This window comes from Papio anubis, chromosome 20 (assembly GCF_008728515.1).
Source record: "Papio anubis isolate 15944 chromosome 20, Panubis1.0, whole genome shotgun sequence".
NCBI lineage: Eukaryota > Metazoa > Chordata > Mammalia > Primates > Cercopithecidae > Papio > Papio anubis.
The window spans coordinates 10,030,733-10,055,209 of NC_044995.1; the positions used below are offsets into that span (position 1 = coordinate 10,030,733).

At 52.3% G+C, this 24,477-nt stretch overlaps 2 protein-coding genes across 15 annotated transcripts in view; one reads left to right on the plus strand and one right to left on the minus strand.

The window, feature by feature from the left end:
- BRSK1 (BR serine/threonine kinase 1) overlaps positions 1-1,425 on the plus strand; it is a 28,749-nt gene extending 27,324 nt beyond the window's left edge. For all 3 annotated transcript variants that reach the window (XM_003916120.3, XM_009195354.4, XM_017952682.2), the window contains one exon: positions 757-1,425. In XM_003916120.3, the coding sequence (XP_003916169.1) occupies positions 757-914 (158 nt within the window). In that variant the 3' untranslated portion in view covers positions 915-1,425. The remainder of the gene's footprint in view (positions 1-756) is intronic.
- Positions 1,265-24,089, minus strand: TMEM150B (transmembrane protein 150B). 12 transcript variants are annotated; one of them, XM_031659294.1, is made up of 8 exons: positions 23,580-24,084; positions 20,679-20,943; positions 7,512-7,636; positions 7,138-7,197; positions 6,971-7,038; positions 6,619-6,746; positions 3,541-3,721; positions 1,265-1,887 (listed from the first exon to the last, which is right to left on the minus strand). In XM_031659294.1, exons 3-8 carry the CDS (start codon positions 7,577-7,579, stop codon positions 1,691-1,693), a joined length of 702 nt encoding a protein of 233 aa, XP_031515154.1. In that variant the 5' UTR covers positions 7,580-7,636; positions 20,679-20,943; positions 23,580-24,084; the 3' UTR covers positions 1,265-1,690. The 12 variants fall into 12 exon arrangements, with proteins under 12 accessions (XP_031515154.1, XP_021787146.1, XP_017808181.1 ...); XM_021931454.2 differs by lacking the exons at positions 20,679-20,943; positions 23,580-24,084 and adding an exon at positions 8,321-9,736 and having other exon boundaries at positions 7,512-7,587; XM_017952692.3 differs by lacking the exon at positions 1,265-1,887 and having other exon boundaries at positions 3,045-3,721; positions 7,512-7,587; positions 23,580-24,089.
- Between the last annotated feature and the right edge of the window lie 388 nt (positions 24,090-24,477).

A 24,477-nucleotide genomic window follows, 5' to 3' on the forward strand; every position in this document is an offset into this window, starting at 1 on the left:
AGGTCACCCGTTAGCTGATGAATGGTCTCCACCCCCTGACCTTGTGATCCACCATCTTGGCCTCCCAGTGCTGGGATTACATGGCGTGAGCTACCCCACCCAGCCCTTCCCCTCAGTTTGTCTTAAAAGAAAAATGAGGTCTCTGCCAGGGGACCTCAGGTAACATGCTGGGTCCCATGGAAATTGCTAGAGACCACCCAGCAACCAGTGTTTCCACCCCAGTCCCCAAGAGGAGGTGGCCTCAGGACCCAGGAGAGAGTGACCTGAGTCAGGCTGGCCCAGCATGAGGGGCCTGAGACCCCCACCACCAGGAGGCTCCCTTGAGCCCATTTCCATGTACACGTCTCTCTAACAACCAGGGTAGGAGTCGGGGGCCCTCTGGCTATGAACTTCGAGCACTACCCTGGCGAGCTGTTTCTTAACAAATAGTGTCAGAACCAGAATCTGAGAGTCTCCTAAAATCAGGCCCAGCCCAGGTCTCCCTTGGACTAACCTGGCCCCAGGGTTGCAGGGGCATAGGGTGCAGCCCCCATCCTAGGGGAGCCAGGCCTTGTCACCTGGGGTATGTCCTCTGAGTAACCAAGTCTGGAGGCTTCAAAGCCAGGTGGTGGAGGGACTGGGTCTTACTGGGGATTGGAGCTAGAGCCTCAGGGTCACTGAGACTGACTGATAAGGAGACTCTGCCCCCATCTCCTGGTAATGGGAACCCCAACCCTGGGCTGTGGAACCCACGAAAAACCTCTTCCTCCCTTGCAGATGAGAAAAATGGGGCCCAGACCCGGCCTGCTGGTGCCCCACCCCGAAGCCTGCAGCCCCCGCCCGGCCGCCCAGACTCAGAGCTGAGCAGCTCTCCCCGCCGAGGCCCCCCCAAGGACAAGAAGCTCCTGGCCACCAACGGGACCCCTCTGCCCTGACCCCAGGGGGCCGGGGAGGGAGGGGACCCCCCCACCCCCCTTCCCTGCCCCCCAACTGTGAATCTGTAAATAAGGCCCAAGGAACATGTCGGGAGGGGGGTGGACACAAAAACCGGCCTTGCCCTGCAGGGATGGGGCTCCGCGGGCCGTGCCCAACTGGGGGTGGTTCTAGGGGAACAGGGGGCGGGGGAGCTGTTTCTATTTTATTTATTGATTAATTTATTATTTTATTTATGGATCAATCTCTCTGCGGGGTGGGGTGGGGGAGGGACGGGAGCTGGTTGGGGTGGCTTAGCAGATCCGGACAGGGCCCTCTGTCCCTGTGTCGTCCCCAACCCCCTCTTCCTGGGCCCCTCCTCCCCTGGTCCTCCCCTTCACGACCTTCTGTACGGATTTGCTCTCCGGAAGGAATTCTGGTTTCGCGTGATCCTGCCTGCGTCCGTGTCTCTGATTCCGCCGGCGGCAAAAAAAAAAAAAGATAATAATAATAATAAATAGCCTTGATCAGGGACAGCTGGCTGGCCTTGGCCTCTCACTTCCTGGGTGCCCAATTGCAGGGGCAGGGCCCGAAGGCGGGGACGGGGATGCTGGCTGCCACCAGCCGTTCAGAGGCCCTCCGCGCTGGCACACAGGTCCTCCGGCTCCAGGTCAGTCAGCGGCAGCCCCAGCCGGTTGGAGAGATCCCCAGTGGCTCATCTTGCTGCGTGCGGGGCACTGAGATTGGCCCCATCTTTCCTGCTTCACTGGTGAGGGCGAGGCCCAGGTCAGGGTGGCTGCTACAGCTGGACTGGCAGGGAGATGGGGGAGGCCGGTGGGGGGCTGAGGCTGGGCCACGGTTGAACACACAGGGTGCAGCTCTCCAGGACGGAGAAGTCAACGGCGAAGAGACCGAAGAGGGCGAAGAGCAGCATGGCCACGGCCCACTCGCAGGCCGCAGAGACACTGCGCAGCGAGCAGGCGTGGAGGACGATCACTGCCCAGGGTCAAGGGCCACACTGCTACCATGACAGACGGGGATCCCAGCCTGGTCTCTGTGCCCCCTCGCGCTGGGCGGAGGACATCTCTGGGTGTCCCCATCCTCAGCTCTCACCTTCCTCCATAACTCCGATGCTGTCCAGTCCCTGTCTCTATCTCAAGCTGCTTGCACACACTTTCCTTTGCATGCACCCCCGTGTTACTATTGCATTCCCAGTATCCCAAAAAGTTTCTCTCTCCCTTCCCTGACCCAGGGAAGGGCCTGGTTGCCTCCCTACTTGTCCAGGACACCCAGCTGCCATTGCTCCTCCCTCCAAACACACAGGGTTTCCTAAATACGCCTCCCTCCCCACCGCCAGCCTCAGACTGTGTTTTGCAACTTTCTCCTGAACATCCACCCTGCTACCCAAGGCCCACAGGCACCTCCTGCTCACTCCCAGAGTCTAATCTCTTCCCTCTTCCCTGTAAAATCTATTTCTCTTTCCAAGTGTCCCTTCTTCCATGACAACTCCACCATCCACTCATGTGCCCCAGCAGACACTCCCGGCCCCCTCTTCATCCCTCTTGGCCAGCTGGTCACCCCAAGTCTTGTCCTGTCTGCCTTACCTGCCTCTCTCCAGCCCTCTCCTCCTGTCTTGCACCTTTCTCTCCTGGTCTGCCCCATCCCTTCTCTGGCTCTCGCCTTCCACCAGCTTCTTAAGACCTTTTCCTGCTCTGCCAGCTCCTGCAGGCTCCAGGCTCCAGCCTAGTAGAGACAGCTCTTGCTTTCTGGAACTTCTCTCACTGGAGCCACTCATCACCTCAGCCCTCCCAGACAGTGTATTCCATTCATTCAGGGATTTCTAAGGGGGCTGAGAAGTGGTGGCTCATGCCTACAATCCCAGCCAAGGTGAGAGGCCAAGGTGGGAGGATTGCCTGAGGCTAGGAGGTCAAGACCAGTCTGGGCAACAGAGCAAGACCTGGTCTCTTTTTTTTTCTGAGAGGGAGTCTCGCTCTGTCCCCCAGGCTGGAGTGCAGTGGCGTGATCTCGGTTCACTGCAAGCTCCGCCTCCCGGGTTCACGCCATTCTCCTGCCTCAGCCTCCCGAGTAGCTGAGATTACAGGCGTCCGCCACCACACCTGGCTAATTTTTTGTATTTTTAGTAGAGACGGGGTTTCACCGTGTTAGCCAGGATGGTCTCGAACTCCTGACCTTGTGATCCACCCACCTCAGCCTCCCAAAGTGCTGGGATTACAGGTGTGAGCCACTACGCCCGGCGTGGGACTGTTCTTGGTATATCATTCTTCCGGTATTTACTGGTCACTCACTATATGCCAGGCACAGATCTAAGCACCGTGTGCATATTATCCTATCCACTCACAACCCTGAGGTCAGCCTGTCGTTATCCACATTTGAGGGACGAGGAAACCATTGACACCAAGAAGTAACAGCCCGCAGAAGAGTCCCCCAGCTAGTGTGTGGAGGACAGGGCATTCCAACCTGGGCAACGTGACCCCAAAGCCGGCCTTCTCGACAACAAAGCCATAATCCTGTGCAAATGTTGAAGCCCAGAGAAAGGAAGAGACGTCCCCAGTGACACACAGCCAGACAGGAAGACCGATTCCGGTGAAGAGCCACCCCCAACCCCTACCCCCGATACAAGGAGGATACTGGCCACAATGAGGACGGTGCAGAAGCTGCAGAGGCCGAGACGGAGTGGCCCGATCCAGGGAGCCCCGGGCTGGGGTAGGTTCTTCAGCCTCCACAGGAGGAGCTGCAGCCAGAAGTAGGCGTTACCCAAGATGAAGGCAAGGAAGGCCCCTGCTAAGTGCGTAGGCCGCTGGTTCTTTTCCTGGGAGGAGAAGGGAGGAGGGTAAGGGGCACCAGAGGGCCAGGGCCTTTCACCAACGTAGTAGACAGTGATCGCCAACTTTCCATACCCAGCGATGGGCTGGTTAAGCACGTCGGCTACTGTCAGCTCTACAAGGGCAGGCGTTTAAATCTGTTGTTCATGCTATAGCCTCAATTCCTAGGACAGTGATTGGCACATAGCAGATGCTCTGTAAATATGAGTGGAATAAATCTTGCATTCTCAAAGCAGAGGACAGATATTTCCCCAAAAAATTGGTCTTGCAGGTGAAAAATTCTCAAATATTAACAGTTGTATGTGACTCACAGATACACAGCATAATATTCCATTAAAATTTTAAAATACTTAAAATTTCGGCCTGGTATGATGGCTCACCTCTGTATTCCCAGCTCTTTGGAACGTGAAGCAGGCGGGTCACTTAGAGCTCAGGAGTTTGAGACCCGCCTGGGCAACATGGCAAAATCTCGTCTCTACAAAAAATACAAATATTGCCGGGCACGGTGGCTCACGCCTGTAATCTCAGCACTTTGGGAGGCCAAGGCAGGTAGATTACTTGAGGTCAGGAGTTCGAGACCAACCTGGCCAACATGGTGAAACCCCATCTCTACTAAAAATACAAAAAATTAGCCAGGCGTGGTGGCAGGCACCTGTAATCCCAGCTACTCAGGAGGCTGAGGCAGGAGAATCGCTTGAACCCGGGAGGCAGAGGCTGCAGCGAGCCAAGATCGTACCATTGCACTCCAGCCTGGGCCACAGAGCAAGACTCTGTCTCAAATACATAAATAAATAAATAGTTGCAGAGCACATTGGGAGGCTGAGGCAGGTGGATCATTTGAGGCCAGGAGTTCAAGACCAGCCTGGCCAACATGGTGAAATCCCGTCTCTACTAAAAATACAAAAAAAGGCCGGGCGCTGTGGCTCAAGCCTGTAATCCCAGCACTTTGGGAGGCCGAGACAGGCAGATCACGAGGTCAGGAGATCGAGACCATCCTGGCTAACACGGTGAAACCCCGTCTCTACTAAAAAAATACAAAAAACTAGCCGGGCGAGGTGGCAGGTGCCTGTAGTCCCAGCTACTCGGGAGGCTGAGGCAGGAGAATGGCATAAACCCGGGAGGCGGAATTTGCAGTGAGCTGAGATCCGGCCACTGCACTCCAGCCTGGGCAACAGAGCGAGACTCCGTCTCAAAAAAAAAAAAAAAAAAAATTACCAAAAAAAAAAATTTACCTGGGTGTGGTGGTGGGTGCCTATAGTCCCAGATACTTGGTAGGTTGAGGCAGGAGAATCACTTGAACCCGGCAGGTGGAGGTTGCAGTGAGCCAAGATCGTGCTACTGCACTCCAGTCTGGGTGATAGAGCAAGACTCCATCTCATATGTGTGTGTGTATATATATGTACATATATATATACACACATATATATGTACATATATACACACACATATATGTACATATATATACACACATATATGTACATATATACACACATATATATACATACACACACATATATATATATATTCTCTGTGGTCCACGGGCAATAAGGACAGACCTAGCTAGAGTCTTTATGGAGATGGAATGAAGTCATGTACAAAATGGAAAGCCTGCTGCCAATGGCTGCCAAATGTTCAGTCAATTGCCTAACATGAAGAATGAGTAAATCTCAGTCATTTCTTTTTTGAGACAGGGTCTCACTCTGTTCCCCAGGCTGGAGGGCAGTGACACAATCACAGCTCACTGCAGCCTCGACCTCCTGGGCTCAAGCAATCCTCTATCTTCCCACCTCAGCCTCCTGCATAGCTGGGACTACAGGTCACGCCACCACACCTGGCTAATTATTTTTTGTAGAGACAGAGTCTTGCTATTTTGTCCAGGCTGGTCTTGAACTCCTGGGCTCAAGCCTCTGCCTGCCAAAGTCCTGGGATTACAGGTATGAACCACTGTGCCCAGCCTCAGTAATTTCTTTTCTTTTCTTTCTTTCTTTTTTCTTTTTTCTTTTCTTTTTTTGAGACTGAGTCTCACTCTTGTGGCCCAGGCTAGAGTGTAATGGCATGGTCTTGGCTCACTACAACCTCCGCCTCCCGGGTTCAAGCGATTCTCCTGCCTCAGCCTCCTGAGTAGCTGGGATTACAGGCACCTGCCACCACCCCTGGCTAATTTTTTGTATTTTTAGTAGAGACAGGGTTTCACCATGTTCGCCAGTCTGGTCTCCAACTCCTGATCTCAGGTGATCCACCCGCCTTCGCCTCCCAAAGTGCTGGGATTACAGCCATGAGCCACAGAGCCCAGCCAGTAATTTCATCTTTTTTTTAAGAGAAGTCTCACTCTTATCCCCCAGATTTGAGTGCAATGGCTCGATCTCGGCTCACTGCAACCTCCACCTCCCGGGTTCAAATGATTCTCCTGCCTGTGCCTCCCAAGTAGCTGGGACTAAGTCGCCTGCCACCATACCCGGCTACTTTTTGTATATTTTAGTAGAGAGGACGTTTCACCATGTTGGCCAGGCTGATCTCGAACTCCTCATCTCAAATGATCTGCCCGCCTCGGCCTTCCAAAGTGCTGAGATTACAGGCGTGAGCCACTGCGCCTGGCCCAGTAATTTCATCATTAAATGAGCTGGGGAGAGGGGCTGGCAGAAAATTATCCCAACCTCCTCGAAGTCAAAGAAGTCCGACATACAAACAGCCTCGCTCGGAGTGCCCCATTCTGAAAGCAAAGGAATCCAGCCGGTCCAAGGCCACTGGCCAAAGAAAAATACAAGTCCCAGGAGGCCGCGCGGGAACCAGCCGCGAGACAATAAGCCTATGGCCGCGGGGCATGCTGGGAGTTGTAGTTCCAGATGCCGGAGAGGGCAGACCCTGGGCACCGACTGGGTCTCACCTGGAAATTGCCTACCACGGAGGTGCCCAGGGCACAGAGAAGACCCGTCCATAGGATCAGCTGGTTAGGCCACCTTCCGACGCCCCAGTCCCGGAGCTGGTGGTAACGGACAATGCAGATCCACGCGGCTGGGAGGAGAGGGGAGAAGGAAGTAGGAGGGCGACCCACCCGGGACTCTTGGGACCCAGCGAGGGAAGGGAGGGGAGCAAAGTGAGGGAGAAGGCGGCAAACTCCCGGATTTGGGGGAAGGAGGGGCCTGGGGCATGGACTCCTGAGTTTGAGAAAGGAGCCGTCTCGGAGCTCGCTTGGCTGGGCTGGGGAGCACTAAACCAAAGGGCTAAGCAATATTTACCCAGAGCAGCTCCCATATTGAGCACCTGGCTGAAGATACAGCTCTGAGGGGGGAAGGATCCGCAGATGCTGGGGAAGACAAAGGGGTCATCCTGGGCAGTCCAAGCCAGGGCCCTCACTTTCCTGCAGCGGCAGTACCCCCAAATCCCTACCCTCGGGCAGGACTACCTGATGTAGGGAAAGCCTTTGCTGAGGTCCACCGTCCTGTTGGTCACTGCAATGGCAAAACTACGGGGGGAGATCAGAGTGAGTGGGCGACTCCCACCAACAACTTTTCCTTCTGTTGACCAAACAAACAAGGACTTCTAGCCCCCTCCACCCTCAGACCAGGAGTTCAGAACCCCCAGCCCCTCCTCCTTCAGACCAGGAGTCCAGACCCCCAGCCCCTCCTCCCTCAGACCCAGGAGTCCAGGCCCCCAGCCCCTCCTCCCTCAGATCCAGGGGTCAAGGCCCCCAACCCCTTCCTTCCTCAGACCCAGAAATCCAGGCCCCAGCCCCCTCCACCCTCAGACCCAGGAGTCCATCATGCCTCTGACACTCACACGATCCAGACGCCAGAGATAGCCCAGACAGCTAGGAAGATGGGCATCAGCGACAGGTAGCCCCACATGCCGGGCTCTGCAGGTGAAGGAGCGGGGCTGAGGCAGGACACCTGTCTCTCTCACACCTGAAGAACCAGCCCTCAAGGAGGGCCCAGGTGCATGAGATTGTGGCCCCAACCACTAGGCCCCCCCTTGGCTCTCAGGCAGAAGTCACGGGTGGGGGTCTGATCTAATTGGCCAGCTCTCCACTCCAGGCAATTTCCCCACCTATACCGCAGTGTTCAACCCTATCTCACGCATTCTTCTTCTTGGGGAGTTTCTCCCTGTCCTCCCAGCCCCTCCTTGCACCTCCCAGCCTCCAGGGCCTCCCTGAGATGCTCACCTCTCCAAGCTCCCTGGGGCTCTCAGTCCTGGGACTGGGGCTGGGTGAGCTTGGGGAAGAAGGGCTGGCATTCGGGATGGGGCTCAGGCAGGCCAAGGCAGAGGCAAAGTCCGGGCTGGAGCGCTGGAGGGCTGCCTGGGGCCTTGGGTCTGACCCACACTTCCTGAGGGGCTCTCTACCCCCAAACCGCCATGTCTTGTCTCCTCAGAACCTAGCAGGCAGCACCTTAGCTTCAGGGGCCCCTAACTTCCTTCCTCCAGCTTTGTGGGTTCAGCGTCCAAAGTCTCAGCCCTTCCCTCCCCAGGAACCAGGAATCTGAGCCTCCAGCTCTCTCCAACCTGGAAGACCCAGAATTCCAGGGCCCCAGTTCCTCCTAGAATACAGACATTCTTCTCCAGCTTCTGAGGTCCAACCTCCCAGCTCTTACCTACTCGGGTACCCAAGAGTGAGGGCCTGAGGTCCGCCTGCTCTCTGGGTGCAGCTTCTGTTTCTGGTCTGTGAGATACGGAGCCCTGATGACCCCGCCTCCTCCCCTCCGCTCTCCTTCTCCTTCCTCTCACCCTTCCCCTTTTCCCTGCTGGAGTTCCCCAGGCAGGCTGAGCGTGGGTGGGAAGGGAGCTCTCAGCGATGACATCTCCATCCGAAAATCCCTCCAGCCAGACAAAGACTGCTGCTGCCACCTGACCCTTTTCCTTCTCTCTCCCAACAGCCACCTTCAGCTTCTGACCTCCTCCCGGCTTGGTACTTAGGGATTTGGGGTCATGGCCTCCTCCTTCTTCCCAGGACCCAGGAGTCCAGTCCCTCAGTCCCTCCTCCCTCAAACCCAGGGTCAGACCTCTAGGCCCTCCTTCTTTAGACTCTGGAGTCCCTCCTGCCTCTGACATTCATGAGGTCCAAACCCCGAGATAGCCCAGCCAGCAGGGACAGGGACAGGGACAGGTAAGCCTCACATGCTGGGCTCTGCAGGGGAACGAGGGGCTGGAGCTGGGCCCCTCTCTTTCCTCTCTCTCCTCTCTCTCTCTCTCCTCCCCTTCACACCTGAAGAACCAGCCCCTTGAAGAGGGCCCAGGTGCATGAGATTGTGGCCCTGGCCTCTGGGCCCCCATTGGCTCTCAAACAGAAGTCACGGGAGGGGGTCTGATCTAATCGGCCAGCTCTCCTCCACTCCAGGCAATTTCTCCACCTGTTTCAGTGCTCAGTCTTAGCTCACACATTCTCCTGCTGGGGGAGTTTCTCCCTGCTCTCCCAGCCCCTCCGTGCACCTGCCAGCCTCCAGGGCCTCCCCGGGATGCTCACCTCTCCAAGATTCCTGGGGCTCTCAGTCCTGGGGGTGGGGCTGGGTGAGCTTGGGGAAGAAGGGCTGGCATTTGGGGTGGGGCTCAGGCAGACATCCTGCAGAGGCAAAGTCCAGGCTGCAGGACTGCCTGGGTCCTTTGGTCTGGCGGCCACTTCCTAAGGGCTGTCTATCCCCAAACCACTGTGTCCTGTCTCCTTAGAACCTAACAGGCAGCACTTTAGCTTTGGGGGCCCCTAACTTCCTTCCTCCAGCTTTGTATATTCAACATCCAAACTCTCAGCCCTGTCCTCCCCTGGACTCAGATCTGAGCCTCCACCCTTGGGGACCCAGGAGTCCAAGCTCCAACTCCTTCCTCCTTCCCGAAGATGCAGGAGTCCAGGCCCCCAGAACTCTTCCCTTAGACATAGAAGTCCCAGCCACCTCCTCCCTCAGTATGCCACCTCGTTTCTTTTAATGGATGTAAAATCCACATAACATTAGCCATTTTAAAGTGTACGATTTGGCCGGGCGCTGGGGCTTATGCCTGTAATCCCAGCAGTTTGGGAGACCGAGGCGGGCGGATCACCTGAGGTCAGGAGTTTGAGACTAGCCTGGCCAACATAGTGAAACCCCATCTCTACTAAAAATGCAAAAATTAGCTGGGTGTGGTGGCAGGCGCCTGTAATCCCAGCTATTCCAGAGGTTGAGGCAGGAGAATCCCTTGAACCCGGGAAGCAGAAGTTGCAGTCAGCCCAGATCATGCCATTGCACTCCAGCCTGGGCGACAAGAACAAAACTCTGTCTCAGAAAAAAGAAAAAAAAAAAAAATGTGCGACTCAGCGACATTAGTGCACTCCCAATGTTATGCAACCATCGCCTCTTTCTTTTCTTTTTTTTTTTTTTTTTTGAGATGGAGTCTCCCTCTGTCACTCAGACTGGAGTGCAGTGGTGCAATCTCAGCTCTCTGCAACCTCTGCTTCCTGGGTTCAAGTGATTCTCCTGCCTCAGCCTCCTGAGTAGCTGGGATTACAAGCATGCACCACCACACCTGGCTAATTTTTGTATTTTTAGTAGAGATGGGGTTTAACCATGTTGGCCAGGCTGGTCTCAACTCCTGACCTCAGGTGATCCCAGCCACACCCCGTCACCGCCGGGCCTCCCAAAGTGCTGGGATTACAGGCGTGAGCCACCGTGCCCCAAGCCCTTTTTCCTGAAACAGAGTCTCCTATTGCTCAGGCTGGTGCAGTGGTGCAATCTTGTCACGGGACCTCCCACCCCTGGGTTCAAGTGATTCTCATGCCTCAGTCTCCCAAGTAGCTGGGATTACAGGTGCCTGCCTCAATACCTGGCTAATTTTTGCATTTTTTGATAAACACAGGGTTTCACCATGTTGGCCAGACTGCCCTCAAACTGCTGACCTCAAGTGATCCACCTGCCTCAGCCTCCCAAAGTGCTGGAATTACAGATGGGAGCCGTTGTGCCCAGCCCCTCTCTGGTGTCTTTTCTGCTCAGTGTAATGTTTTTGAGATTCACCCATGTTGCAGTATGTATTAGTGTTTCATTCCTTTATTTTTTTATTTTTATTTTTTTTTTGAGATGGAGTGGCCGGATCTCAGCTCACTGCAAGCTCTGCCTCCTGGGTTCCTGCCATTCTCCTGCCTCAGCCTCCCGAGTAGCTGGGACTACATACAGGTGCCCGCCACCTCACCCGGCTAGGTTTTTTTTTTTTTTTTTTTTTTTTTTTTTTTGTACTTTTTAGTAGAGACGGGGTTTCACTGGGTTAGCCAGGCTGGTCTCGATTTCCTGACCTCGTGATCTGCCCGTCTTGGCCTCCCAAAGTGCTGGGATTACAGGCTTGAGCCACCGCGCCTGGCCTCATTCCTTTATTTTTTATTTTAATTTTTTAAACAGCCAGGGTCAGCTGGGCAAGGTGGCTCACGTCTGTAGTCCCAGCACTTTGGGAGGCTGAGGCAGGCGGATCACCTGAGGTCAGGAGTTCGAGACCAGCCTGGCCAACATGGTGAAAACCCATCTCTACTAAAAATACAAAAAAATTAGCTGGGTGGCCGGGCACGGTGGCTCACGCCTGTAATCCCAGCACTTTGGGAGACCAAGGCAGGCGGATCATGAGATCAGGAGTTTGAGACCAGCCTGGCCAACACAGTGAAACCCCGTCTCTACTAAAAATACAAAAATTCACCAGGTGTGATGGCGCAAGCCTGTTGTCCCAGCTACTCGGGAGGCTGAGGCAGGAGAATCGCTTGAACCTGGGGGGTGGAGCTTGCAGTGAGCCGAGATCGCGCCACTACACTCCAGCCTGGGCGACAGAGTGAGACTCCATCTCCAAAAATTAATAAAATAAAATAAAATAAAGTAAAATAAATATAAAATAAAATAAAATAAAAATAAATCCTGTCCCAGTAGGGCTGCTAGAGAGCAAAGGTCTCCAAGTTCCCCTCACCCCTTCTGCCCCCAAACGCCTCTCCTCTGGGTCTGGTCATCCTCCTTTGGCTTCTTTTTCCGGAAGTCTCCGTTTGCCCAGACATGAATCTGACCCTCAGTGGGGTCCCTGTCTGTGGGCAACACAGATAATCAGCAGGTGACAACTCCCCTAGAGGAAGTCACACAAGGCTATGAGGGAGCCCAGGGGAGGGAGGCGTCCATGCTACCTGCTCCTCCGTCAGCCCTGGACACTGTTCTCCTGCCCTGCCCTGTGTTTGCCACCTGGCTGAGTCCCACTCCTCTTCCAAAATATTAATAATAATAAAGATGAAAAAGCCCAGGTGGGCCGGGCGCGGTGGCTCAAGCCTGTAATCCCAGCACTTTGGGAGGCCGAGACGGGCGGATCACGAGGTCAGGAGATCGAGACCATCCTGGCGAACACGGTGAAACCCCGTCTCTACTAAAAAATACAAAAAACTAGCCGGGCGAGGTGGCGGGCGCCTGTAGTCCCAGCTACTCGGGAGGCTGAGGCAGGAGAATGGCGTAAACCCGGGAGGTGGAGCTTGCAGTGAGCTGAGATCCGGCCACTGCACTCCAGCCTGGGCGACAGAGCGAGACTCCGTCTCAAAAAAAAAAAAAAAAAGAAAAAGCCCAGGTGATCCTAAGGAAGACTTGTCCCTGCTCTGAGTCTCCATACCCAACTCGGTGTCCTGGCACAAAGATGGGTTTGGCTCACTGGTGTCCCCATGGTGCTTATGTGACCTGCTTGGGCCCTCCCGGGGAGGCTAGGGGACAGGGCTCCAGCCTGTCGGGCTACTTTCAAGTTGGGAATTAGGCCCCTGTCACCACTGGCCACGGGTAGTTTGGGTATCTGGAGCCTTAAGGGTCCTTCCGGAAGCTAGGCTGCTGGCCTGGCTCAGCCGAGGGGAAGAGGCTGTGCTTTTCCTCTAAGAAAGATGACATTGCACTTTCATATTGAGGAAACCGCTTCTGGCTGGTGGTGGGAACTGGTTTTTATTTTTATTTTTGTATCCCTAGATGTCTACGTCCCCTGCCTGGAAGTTTCCCCAGAGAGGGGATGTAGAAGTCTAGGAACACAGAGGTCTCAGAACCTTCCCCAGGGAGGGGATGTACACCTCTAGGGATAGAGGGTCTCGGACCTCTGTTTTCCTGTCTGAAAAACAAGGATCGTGATGGTCTGCCTTCAGGCAATTGTGAGGGTTTGTTGGGGTTATCCACGTGAGACCCTAAAAGGCTGCCTGTCTGGCCGGGCTCGGTGGCTCACACCCATCATCCCAGCATTGTGGGAGGCTGAGGCCGGTGGATCACCTGAGGTCAGGAGTTCAAGACCAGCCTGGCCAATATGGTGAAACCCCGTTTCTACTAAAAATACAAAAATTAGCTGGGCGCGGTGGCAGGCACCTGTAATCCCAGCTACTCAACAGGCTGAGGCTGGAGAATCGCGTGAATCCGGGAAGTGGAGGTTGCATGAGTTGAGATTATGCCACTACACTCTAGCCCAGGCGACAAGAGCGAAACTCTGTCAAAAAAAAAAAAGAGAGAGAGAGAGAAAGGAAGGAAGAAAGGAAGGGAGGGAGGGAGGGAGGGAGGGAGGGAAGGAAGGAAGGAAGGAAGGAAGGAAGGAAGGAAGGAAGGAAGGAGAGAAAAGAAATGCAAGAGATTGATTGGGGATGAGGTTGGTGAAGCATAAAGGAGGAGAAAGGTCAGGCGTGGTGGCTCAAGCCTGTAATCCCAGCACTTTGGGAGGCCGAGGTGGGCGGATCGCTAGGTCAGGAGTTCGAGACCAGCCTGGGCAACATGGTGAAACCCCGTCTCGACTAAAAATACAAAAAAAAAAAAAAAGGAAGAGAAAGACCAGGAGTGGCTGGAAGAGACTTCAGATTGTGACGTGAGTGGGTCTGGGTCTGACACTGGAGAAGGGCAGAGTGGAAGAATCACAGACCATGTGCAGTTCTGAGAACCCCAGTCAGGTCAGCTGGGAGATGTGGTGCAAAGATCACCCATACACAAGTCCATGGAGACTGAAAGCAAGTCAGTGGTTGCAAGGGATGGAAAGAGGGGAGGATGAGAAATGATTGCTTAATTGGAGTTTCCTTATGGGGTTATGAAACTGTTTTGGAACTAAATAGAGGCGATGATTGCACAACATTGTGAATGTGCTAAACTACACCGAATTGTACTTCAAAATGCTTAGAGTGGGCCAGGCATGGTGGCTCACGCCTATCATCCCAGCACTTTGGGAGGCCGAGGTGGGTAGATCACGAGGTCAGGAGATCGAGACCATCCTGGCTAACACAGTGAAACCCCGTCTGTACTAAAAATACAAAAAAATAGCCGGGCATAGTGGCAGGCGCCTGTAGTCCCAGCTACTCGGGAGGCTGAGGCAGGAGAATGGCGTGAACCCGGGAGGCAGAGCTTGCAGTGAGCTGAGATCGTGTCACTGTGTTCCAGCCTGGGCAACACAGTGAGACTCGGTCTCAAAATAAATAAATAAATAATTAATAAATAATTTAAAAAAATTTTTTTTATTTACTTTTTTTGAGATTAAGTCCTTCCACTTGAGATCGCTGCAGTGGTGCGATCTCAGCTCACTGCACCTCCTACTTCCCGAAGTTCAAACGATTCTCCTGCCTCAGCTCTTCCAGAGTAGTTTAATGTGCTAGCTGCACCACCACTCGCTAATTTTTTTTTTTTTTTTTTTTTTTTTTTTAGCTTTAGTAGATGAGAAGCCATCAGGTTAGTCAGATGCTATTCTGACTCATGATCCTTCCTCGTTTCAGCCCTCCCAAAGCATTGGGATTACAGGCCTCTGAGTCACTGCACCTGGCCAAAAATTAAATTGAATAAACAAACACTTTAGCAATATTTGACTTTAGAGGTGTCTCATTGGGAAGAAATGGCCAGGCTCTAGTCCCTACCCCACGCTTAGTCATTGGTCAAGGCTGTATAAAAAGAAGGTGTAACATCAATCCAAATCAAACACTGCTGAAGGTGCTACCGCTGAGCCTGAGACCAGCTGAAGTCCTCCCAACTGATCAAGTCCTTTCAGGAAGGGAGAGAGCCACCCTGGCTACCATACGCCCAGTGTCACTCAGCTACTGAGTGAGGCTGGAGTCTGTCTGACGTAAAATTTGCTTCCTTTGGCCGGGCGAGTGGCTCAAGCCTGTAACCCAGGCATTTTGGGAGGCCAAGGCGGCGGATCATGAGGTCAGGAGATCAAGACCATCCTGGCTGGGCCACACAGTGAAACCCTGTCTCTACTAAAAACACAAAAAAATTAGCTGGGTGTGGTGGGGGCGCCTGTAGTCCCAGCTACTTGGGAGGCTGAGCCAGGAGAATGGCGGAACCCTCGAGACGGGAGTTTGCAGTGAGCCAGATCGCACCACCGCACTCTCCAGCCTGGGTGACAGAGCCAGACTCCATCTCAATGCCGGGCGCAGTGGCTCAAGCCTGTAATCCCAGCACTTTGGGAGGCCGGGCGGTGTGGATCACCAGGTCAGAGATCGAGACTATCCTGGCTAACACGGTGAAACCCCCGCTCACTAAAAAAATACAAAACTAGCTGGGTGAGTTGGCGGGCGCTTCGTAGTCCCAGCTACTCGGGAGGCTGAGGCAGGAGAATGGCGTGAACTCCGGGAGGCGGAGCTGCAGTGAGCTGAGATCCGCCACTGCACTCCAGCCTGGGCGAGCAGAGCGACTGGCCTCAAAAAAAAAAAAAAAAGTGCTTCCTTCCTATGTGCCATGCAATGCCCTTGAATATCCATCCCTATCTTCACCCATCCAACTTTCTCCTGAAACATCCATTTATCTGTGCATATGTTCATGCCTTTGTGCATTCCTCCAACTACTTATTTCTCCACTCATCCATCCACCTGCCTGTCTAGCCAGCCATTTGCTCATATGTTCTTTTATTTATGTATTTATTTATTTATTTGGGATGGACTTTTGCTCTTGTTGCCCAGCCTGGAGTGCAGTGGCGCCATCTCGGCTCACTGCAACTCCGTCTCCCAGGTTCTAGCGATTCTCCTGCCTCAGCCTCCTGAGTAGCTGGGATTACAGGCACCTGCCACCATTCCACCTAGAAGTAGAATTGCTGGGTCATATAGTACCATTTTTAGGACCCGCTAAACTGCTTTCCACAATGTCTACACCATTTACACCATTTTGCATTCCCGCCAGCAATGCATGAGGGTTTCAATCTCTCCACATCGGCAACAGTGCCTGGTATGATCTTTTTTTTTTTTTTTGAGACGGAGTCTTGCCCTGTCGCCCAGGCTGGAGTGCAGTGGCACAATCTCGGCTCACTGCAAGCTCTGCCTCACCGGTTCCTGCCATTCTCCTGCCTCAGCCTCCCGAGTAGCTGGAACTATAGGCGCCCGCCACCACGCCCAGCTAATTTTTTTTTTTTTGTATTTTTAGTAGAGATGGGGTTTCACCGTGTTAGCCAGGATGGTCTCAATCTCCTTACCTTGTGATCCGCCCGCCTCGGCCTCCCAAAGTGCTGGGATTACAGGTGTGAGCCACCGCGCCCAGCCTATTATCTGTCTCTTTAAAACTAAATTACAGTCTTTTTCAGGGACGGGATCTGGCTTTGTTGCCGAGGCCGGAGTTCAGTGGCTATTCACAGGTAGTATCACAGCACACTACAGCCTTGAACTCCTGGCCTCAAGAGATCCCTTTGCCTGGCTGGGAGTCACGCCTGTAACCCCAGCACTGTGGGAGGCTGAGGCAGGCGGATCACTTGAGGTCAGGAGTTGGAGACTAGCCTGGCCAACGTGGCGAAACTCCATCTGTACAAAAACAAAAACAAAAACAAAAATTAGCTGGGCATGGTGGCACATGCCTGTAGTCCCAGCTACTCGGGAGGCTGAGGCAGGGGAATGGCTTGAACCCGGGAGGCGGAAGTTGCAGTGAGCCGAGACCACGCCACTGCACTCCAGCCTGGGTGACAGAGCGACACTTTGTCTCAAAAAAAAAAAAAAAAAGATCCTCCAGCCTCCCAGGTAGCTGGAATTACAGGCCTGTGCCACCGTCCTCCACTTGATGTGTCTTTTTGATGGTGATCACTCTGGTGGGTATGAAGTGGCGTCTCCTTGTGGGTTTAATTCATGTTGCCCTAGTGACTTACGATGTTGAACATTTTTCCATGTGTTCATTGGCCATTTGCATATTTCTTTGGAGAAATGTCAGATCCTTGTTCATTTTTGAAATTAGGTTGTCTGTATTTTTATTATTGAGTCATAATAATTTTTTTTTTTTTTTTTTTTTTTTTAAGGTGGAGTCTCACTCTGTCACACAGGCTGGAGTGCAGTGGCGCGATCTCGGTTCACTGCCACCTCCACCTCCCAGGTTCAGGTGATTCTCCTGCCTCAGCCTCTGGAGTAGCTGGGATTACAGGCATCTGCTGTCATACCAGGTTAATTTTGTTTTGTTTTGTTTTGTTTTGTTTTGAAATGGAGTCTCGCTCTGTCACCCGGGCTGGAGTGCAGTGGCGCGATCTCAGTTCACTGCTACCTCCACCTCCCAGGTTCAAATGATTCTCCTGCCTCAGCCTCCGGAGTAGCTGGGATTACAGGCCCCTGCCGCCATACCTGGCTAATTTTTTTTTTTTTTTTGTATATATATATATATATTTTTGAAACTGAGTCTCCTGGCCGGGCGCGGTGGCTCAAGCCTGTAATCCCAGCACTTTGGGAGGCCGAGGCGGGTGGATCACAAGGTCAGGAGATCGAGACTATCCTGGCTAACATGGTGAAACCCCGTCTCTACTAAAAATACAAAAAAAAAAAAAACTAGCCGGGCGCGGTAGCGGGCGCCTGTAGTCCCAGCTACTTGGGAGGCTGAGGCGGGAGAATGGCGTGAACCCGGGGGGCGGAGCTTGCAGTGAGCCGAGATCGCGCCACTGCACTCCAGCCTGGGAGAGACGATGAAACTCCGACACATATATAAATAAAAAAAAAAAAAAAAAAGAAAAGAAACTGAGTCTCCTTTTGTCGCTCGGGCTGGAGTGCAGTGACGTGATCTTAGTTCACTGCCACCTCCACCTCCCAGGTTCAAATGATTCTCCTGCCTCAGCCTCCAGAGTAGCTGGGATTACAGGCGCCTGCCACCATACCAGGCTTGTGTGTGTGTGTGTGTGTGTGTGTATTTGTGTGTTTAATAGAAACAGGGTTTCACCATGTTGGCCAGGCTGGTCTCAAACTTCTGACCCCAGGTGATCTGCCTGCCTCAGCCTCCCAAAGTGCTGGGATTACAGGTGTGAGCCACCGTCCCTGGCTTAAGGATTCTTTATATATTCTGGATTATAAGGCGATCATTATCAGATATAATGATTTCCAAATATTTTCTCCCATTCAATGGATAGCCATCCTCTTTTGACCTAATATTCCCTCTTTTATTCAGGATCTGAATACTTGCATTGGGTTCGTCATTGAATCATTCAGCAAATCTTTTTTTGTTTTGTTTTGTTTTTTGAGACTGAGTCTTGCTCTGTCACCCAGGCTAGAGTACAGTGGCTCAATCTTGGCTCACTGCAACCTCTGCCTCCTGGGTTCAAGCAATTCTCCTGCCTCAGCCTCCCTAGTAGCTGGGATTACAGGCGCCTGCCATCACACCCGGCTACTTTTTGTATTCTTAGTAGAGACAGGGTTTCACCATCTTGGTCAGGCTGGTCTTGAGTTCCTGACCTCGTGATCCACCCACCTCGGCCTCCCAAAATGCTGGGATTACAGGCGTGAGCCACCGCACCCGGCCTCATTCATCAAATCTCTATCTAATGCCAATGATATGCCAGGCACTGCTTTTTGATATTGAGACTCGACTCTGAACAAGACAAAGGTCCTACCCTCCTGGCATTTATGTTCCAGCAACAAACGAATAAATAGATAGGTAGTGGTAGCCAGGGGGAGGTCCTACACAGCTCCAACTTCGTGGGCTGGCAACCTGTGTAGCCACCAGGGGTCCCATTCCCAGAAGCGACTTGCCCTATTTAAAGCTATGCTATCGGCCGGGCGCGGCGGCTCACACCTGTAATCCCAGCACTTTGGCAGGCCGAGGCGGGTGGATCGGGAGGTCAGGAGATTGAGACCATCCTGGCCAACAAGGTGAAACCCCATGTCTACTAAAATGCAAAAAAGTAGCCGGGCGTGGTGGCGGTGCCTGAAATCTCAGCTACTCGGGAGGCTGAGGCAGGGGAATTGCTTGAACCTGGGAGGCGGAGGTTGAAATGAGCTGAGATCATGCCACTGCACTCCAGCCTGGCGACAGAGTGAGACTCCATCTCAAAATAAATAACTAAATAAGTAAATAAATAAAGCTCTGCTATTAAGTGAGACTGTGTCTCAAAAAAAAACACCCAAAAAAAAAAAAACAAAAAAACCTCTACTATCGTCATCTTAAAATTCTTTTTCTTTCTTTCTTTCTTTTTTTTTTCTTTTTTAGAGACAAGGCCTCACTGTGTCGCCCAGGCTGCTGTGCAGTGGCATCAACATGGCTCACTGCAGCCTCAACCTCCAGGGCACAAGACGTTCTCACACTTCAGTCTCCCCAGTAGCTAGGACTACAAACGTGCCACCATACCCAGCTAATGTGTGTAGAGACAGAGTTTCGTCAACTGCCCAGACTGGTCTCAGAACTCCTGAGCTAAAGTGAGCCGCTTGCCTCAGTTTCCCAAAGTGCTGGGATTACAGGAGTGTGCCACTGTGCCCAGCCCTGACATTCTTTTTTGTTTGTTTGTTTGTTTTGAGACGGAGTCTCACTCTGTCACCCAGGCTGGAGTGCAGTGGTGCGATCTCAGCTCACTGCAACCTCCACCTCCCGGATTCAAGCGATTCTCCTGCCTCAGCCTGCCAAGTAGCTGGCGTTACAGGCGTGCACCACCACGCGTGGCTAATTTTTGTATCTTTAGTAGAGACGGGCTTTCACCATGTTGGTCAGGCTGGTCTTGAACTCCTGACCTTGTGATGCGCCCACCTCGGCCTCCCAAAGTGCTGAGATTACAAGCGTGAGCCCCTGTGCCCAGCTTGAAATTCTTAATAATTGTTTTTTTGTTGTTTGTTTGCTTGCTTGTTTTGAGACGGAGTCTCGCTCTGTCACCCAGGCTGGAGTGCAGTGGCATGATCTCGGCTCACTGCAACCTCCGCCTCCTGAGTTCAAGTGATTCTCCTGCCTCAGCCTCCCAAGTAGCTGGGATTACAGGCGTGCGCCACTATGCGTGGCTAATTTCGTATTTTTAGTGGACACGGGGTTTCACTATGTTGGTCAGTCTGGTCTCGACCTCCTGACCTCAGGTGATTTACCTGCCTCGACCTCCCAAAGTGCTGGGATTAGAGGCGTGAGCTACCATGCCCGGCCCTTAATAATTGTTGAACAAGGGGCTCTGCATTGGCTGGCAGTGGGTGGACTCTTCTAGTCAGAGCAGTCAGGTGAGACCTCCCAGGTAAGGTGACATTTCAGCAGAGACCTAAGGGAGGTGAGAGAGTGAGCCCTGCAGATATCTTTGGACAGCACTTTCTATGCAGAGAGAACGGGGGAGGCCTTGAAATGTGGAAAGTGCAGCTTTCAGCGAGGAGGTGGATGGGACCTTACCAGGGTGAGTGGTGGGAAGAAGAGTTCCAATAAGGTGAGAGAGGTAATGAGGGGGGAAACTGGGTGGGGCCAGGGGGCCATTGTAAGAAAGTTAGATTTTTTTTTTTTTTGAGACAGAGTCTCGCTCTGTCGCCCAGGCTGGAGTACAGTGGTACATTCGGCTCACTGCAACCTCCGCCTCCTGGGTTCAAGCGATTTTCCTGCCTCAGCCTCCCACCTAGCTGGGATTACAGGCGCCCACCACCACACTCGGCTAATTTTTGTATTTTTGGTAGAGACGGGGTTTCACCATGTTGGCCACGCTGGTTTCAAACTCCTGACCTTGTGATTTGCCCGCCTTGGCCCCCCAAAGTGCTGGGGATTACAGGCGTGAGCCACTGCGCCCAGCCTAGAAAGTTAGATTTTAATCTAGGTGTGTACTAATTAACCACAGCAACTCCAGAAAACAATAAACACTTACTTCACCTGGTTTTTATGGGTCACAAATTTCGGAACGGCTTAGCTGAGCGATTCTGGCTTTGGGGTGCTTCGAAGGTTGCAGTCAAGACATGGGCCAGGGCTGCACAGCCACCTGAAGACTTGATGGACGCCGGGGGATTATTGCCGTTGTGGCCCGAGCACATGGCTGACGAGCTAGTGGGAGGCCTCGGCTCCTCTCTGGCTGCTGGCTTGAGGCTTCAGTTCCTCGAAACATGGACCTCTCTGCAGGGCAGCTCCAATGTCCTCTTTTTTAATATATATTTTTTTTGAGATGTGGTTTCGCTCTTCGTACCAGGCTGGAGTGCAGTGGTGCAATCTTGGCTCACTGCAACCTCCACCCCCCGGGTTCAATGATTCTCCTGCCTCAGCCTCCCAAGTAGCTGGGATTACTGGCACCCGCCACCATGCCCAGCTATTTTATTTTTTGTATTTTTAGTAGAGACAGAGTTTTGCCATGTCGGCCAGGCTGGTCTCGAACTCCTGACCTCAGGTGATCCACCCACCTCAGCCTCCCAAAGTGTTAAGATTACAGGTGTGAGCCACCGTGCCAGTCCTGCAACGTCCTCTTGATGTGGACATCCCAGAGAGAGCAAAGTGAAAGTCACAGACCTTTTTTTAGGATCTAACTTTTGACACGCCATCATTTTTGCAATATCCTGTTGGTTACACAGCTCAGCACTATTCGAGGTGGAAAGAGCTACACAAGGATATGAATCCCACAAGTGGAGGATGGGGGACTGGGCGTGGTGGCTCATGCCTGTAATCCTAGCACTTCAGGAGGCTGAGGTGGGTGGATCACAAGGCCAAGAGTTTGAGACCAGCCTGACCAAAATGGTGAAACCCCATCTCTACTAAAAATTCTAGAATTAGCCAGGCTTGGTGGCGCATGCCTGTAATCCCAGCTACTCAGGAGGCTGAGAGAGGAGAATCCCTTCAACCCAGGAGGCAAAGGTTGCAGTGAGCAGAGATCGCACCATTGCACTCCAGCCTGGGCAACAGAGCGAGACGCTGTCTCAATAAAAAAAAGAAAAAGTGGAGATTAGGGGGTCATTGAGGACAATTTTGGGAGCTGGCTACCACAAAATATCAATTCATTGCAAAATCTGAGCAGGAGAACGATGAGGTGTGTGTGTGTGTGTTTGTGCAATCATATATGTATATAGATATAGCTATATAGGTCCTTGTGTGTATATAAATTACTATATAGTATACAATAAGTATACTTATAGGGCCAGATACAGTAGCTCATGCCTGTAATCCCAGCACTTTGGGAGGCTGAGGCAGTAGGATTGCTTGAGCCCAGGAGTTCAAGACCAGCCTGGGCAACATGGAAAGACCTAATCTGTACAAAAAATAAGAAAGTTAGCCAGATGTGGTGGTGCATGTCTGTGGTCCCAGCTACTCAGAAGGCTGAGGCAGGAGGATGGCTTGAGCTCAGGAGGTCAAGGCTGCAGTGAGCTAGGATCACACCACTGCACTCTAGCCTGGGTGACAGAGTGAGATCCTGTTTAAAAAAAAAAAAAATGACTGAATATTTGACCAGGTCTCCCCTGAGGCTGAGCCTTGGAATCTGTATTTTAATCACATTCTCAAGGTGACTTTGACTCCCCACACCCTACCTTTTTTTCTTTTTGCGTGTGTGGTACAACACAAAAAACATCAAATTCACCGTTTTACAGCCAGACACTGTGGCTCACACCTATAATCCCAGTGTGTGGGAGGCTGAAGCTGGAGGATTGCTTGAAGCCAGGAGTTCCGGACTGGCCTGGGCAGAATAGGGAAATCCCATCTCTACAAAAAATTTAAAAATAAGCTGGGTGTGGTGGCATGTGCTGGTAATCCCAGCTACTTGGGAGGCTGAGGTGGGAGAATTGCTTGAGCCCAGGAGAGCAAGGCTGCAGTGAGCCATGACTGTGTCACTCCACAGTGAAACCCTGTCTCAAAAATTAATTAATGGATTAGAATGTTCATTTTAATTATTTTAAACTGTACAATTCAGTGGTAGGTACATGAGCAATGTCGTGAGGCCATGCCGTGAGTTATGATCACACCACTGCACTTCCACCTGGGTAACAGAGAAACACTTATATATGTCTCTAAATATATATATATATATACACACACACACACACACACACACACACCATTTTAACTTTTTTTTTTTTTTAATTGAGACGGAGTCTCACTCTGTCGCCCAGGCTGGAGTGCAGTGGCTGGATCTCAGCTCACTGCAAGCTCCGCCTCCCGGGTTCACGCCATTCTCCTGCCTCAGCCTCCCAGGTAGCTGGGACAACAGGCGCCTGCCACCTCGCCCAGCTAATTTTTTGTATTTTTTAGTAGAGACGGGGTTTCACCGTGTTAGCCAGGATGGTCTCGATCTCCTGACCTCGTGATCCACCCGTCTCAGCCTCCCAAAGTGCTGGGATTACAGGCTTGAGCCACCGCGCCCGGCATTTTAACTATTTTATTTTACTTATTATTTTATTATTTTTTTGAGGCAGAGTCTCTCTCTGTTGCCCAGGCTGGAGTGCAATGGTGTGATCTCGGCTCACTGTAACCTCCGCCTCCTGGGTTCAAGTGATTCTCCTCCCTCAGCCTCCCAAGTAGCTGAGATTACAGGTGCCTGCCACCGTGCCCGGCTAATTTTTTGTATTTTTAGTAGAGCCGGGGTTTTGCCATGTTGGTCAGGCTGGTCTCAAACTCCTGATCCCAGGTGATCCAACCACCTCAGCCTCCCAAAGTGCTGGCATTACAGGCATGAGCCACCACACCCGGCCCCATTTTAACTATTTTAAAGTGTACAATTCAGTGGTATTAGGTACAACCATCACCACTGTCTAGTTGCAGAACTTCTTCATCATCCCAAAAGGAAAGCCCGTACCTGTTAGCAGTCACTTGCCCCAGCCTCTGCAACCATGAATTTGCTTTGTGTCTCTATGGATTTATCTATCCTGGACATTTCACAGAAATGGCGTCGTACCGAATGTGGCCTTTCGTCTCTGGCCCCCTTCGCCTAGCGTGATGTTCTCAGGGGCCATCCGTGTCCCAGCATGAGTCATTCCTTCTTATTTTATTATGCCAACTGAAGTCTGAGACCCACCCCGCCAGCTATCAGCAGCTGGTTTCTTTCTGGGCAGTGCGGCCCGGAGATCGGGAGTGCAAAGTGCACCAGACTCTGGAGTCCTGTGACTTGGATGTTAACTCTGGGCCACTTACATCATCTCTGTAAGCCTTACTTTGCTTATCCGTACAATGAGCATTCAACAGCCCCTCCCTCACAGGGCTATTTGCAAAGCGGCTGCTGTGTGGTAAGAGTTCAGTAAAAACTGGCCAGGCGCGGTGGCTCACGCCTGTAATCCCAGCACTTTGGGAGGCCGAGGCGGGCAGATCACAAGGTCAGGAGATCGAGACCACGGTGAAACCTCGTCTCTACTAAAAATACAAAAAAAATTAGCCGGGCGCGGTGGTGGGCACCTGTAGTCCCAGCTACTCAGGAGGCTGAGGCAGGAGAATGGCATGATCCCGGGAGGCGGAGCTTGCAGTGAGCCGAGATCGCGCCACTGCACCCCAGAGCCTGGGGAACAGAGCGAGACTCCGTCTCAAAAAAAAAAAAAGAGAGTTCAGTAATAGCTTTCATATTATTCCATGTTGTGAGATATGCTAGAATTGGTTCAACCATCTCCTATTGTTGGACATTCTTTTCTGGGTTTTTTGTTGTTGTTGTTGTTTTTTAGACATTTTGCTCTGTTGCCCAGGCTGGAGTGCAATGGCGTGATCTC

Excerpts from the sequence above, each read along its gene's own strand:
- TMEM150B (XM_021931453.2), bottom strand. The coding sequence starts at position 8,777 with ATGTCAGAGGCAGGAGGGACTCCAGAGTCTAAAGAAGGAGGGCCTAGA. Across the intron at positions 7,198-7,511 it reads ATCTCTGGCGTCTGGATCGT|TTTTGCCATTGCAGTGACCA; the intron begins GTGAGTGTCAGA and ends CTCCCCCCGTAG. Across the intron at positions 6,747-6,970 it reads CAATATGGGAGCTGCTCTGG|CCGCGTGGATCTGCATTGTC; the intron begins GTAAATATTGCT and ends CTCTCCTCCCAG.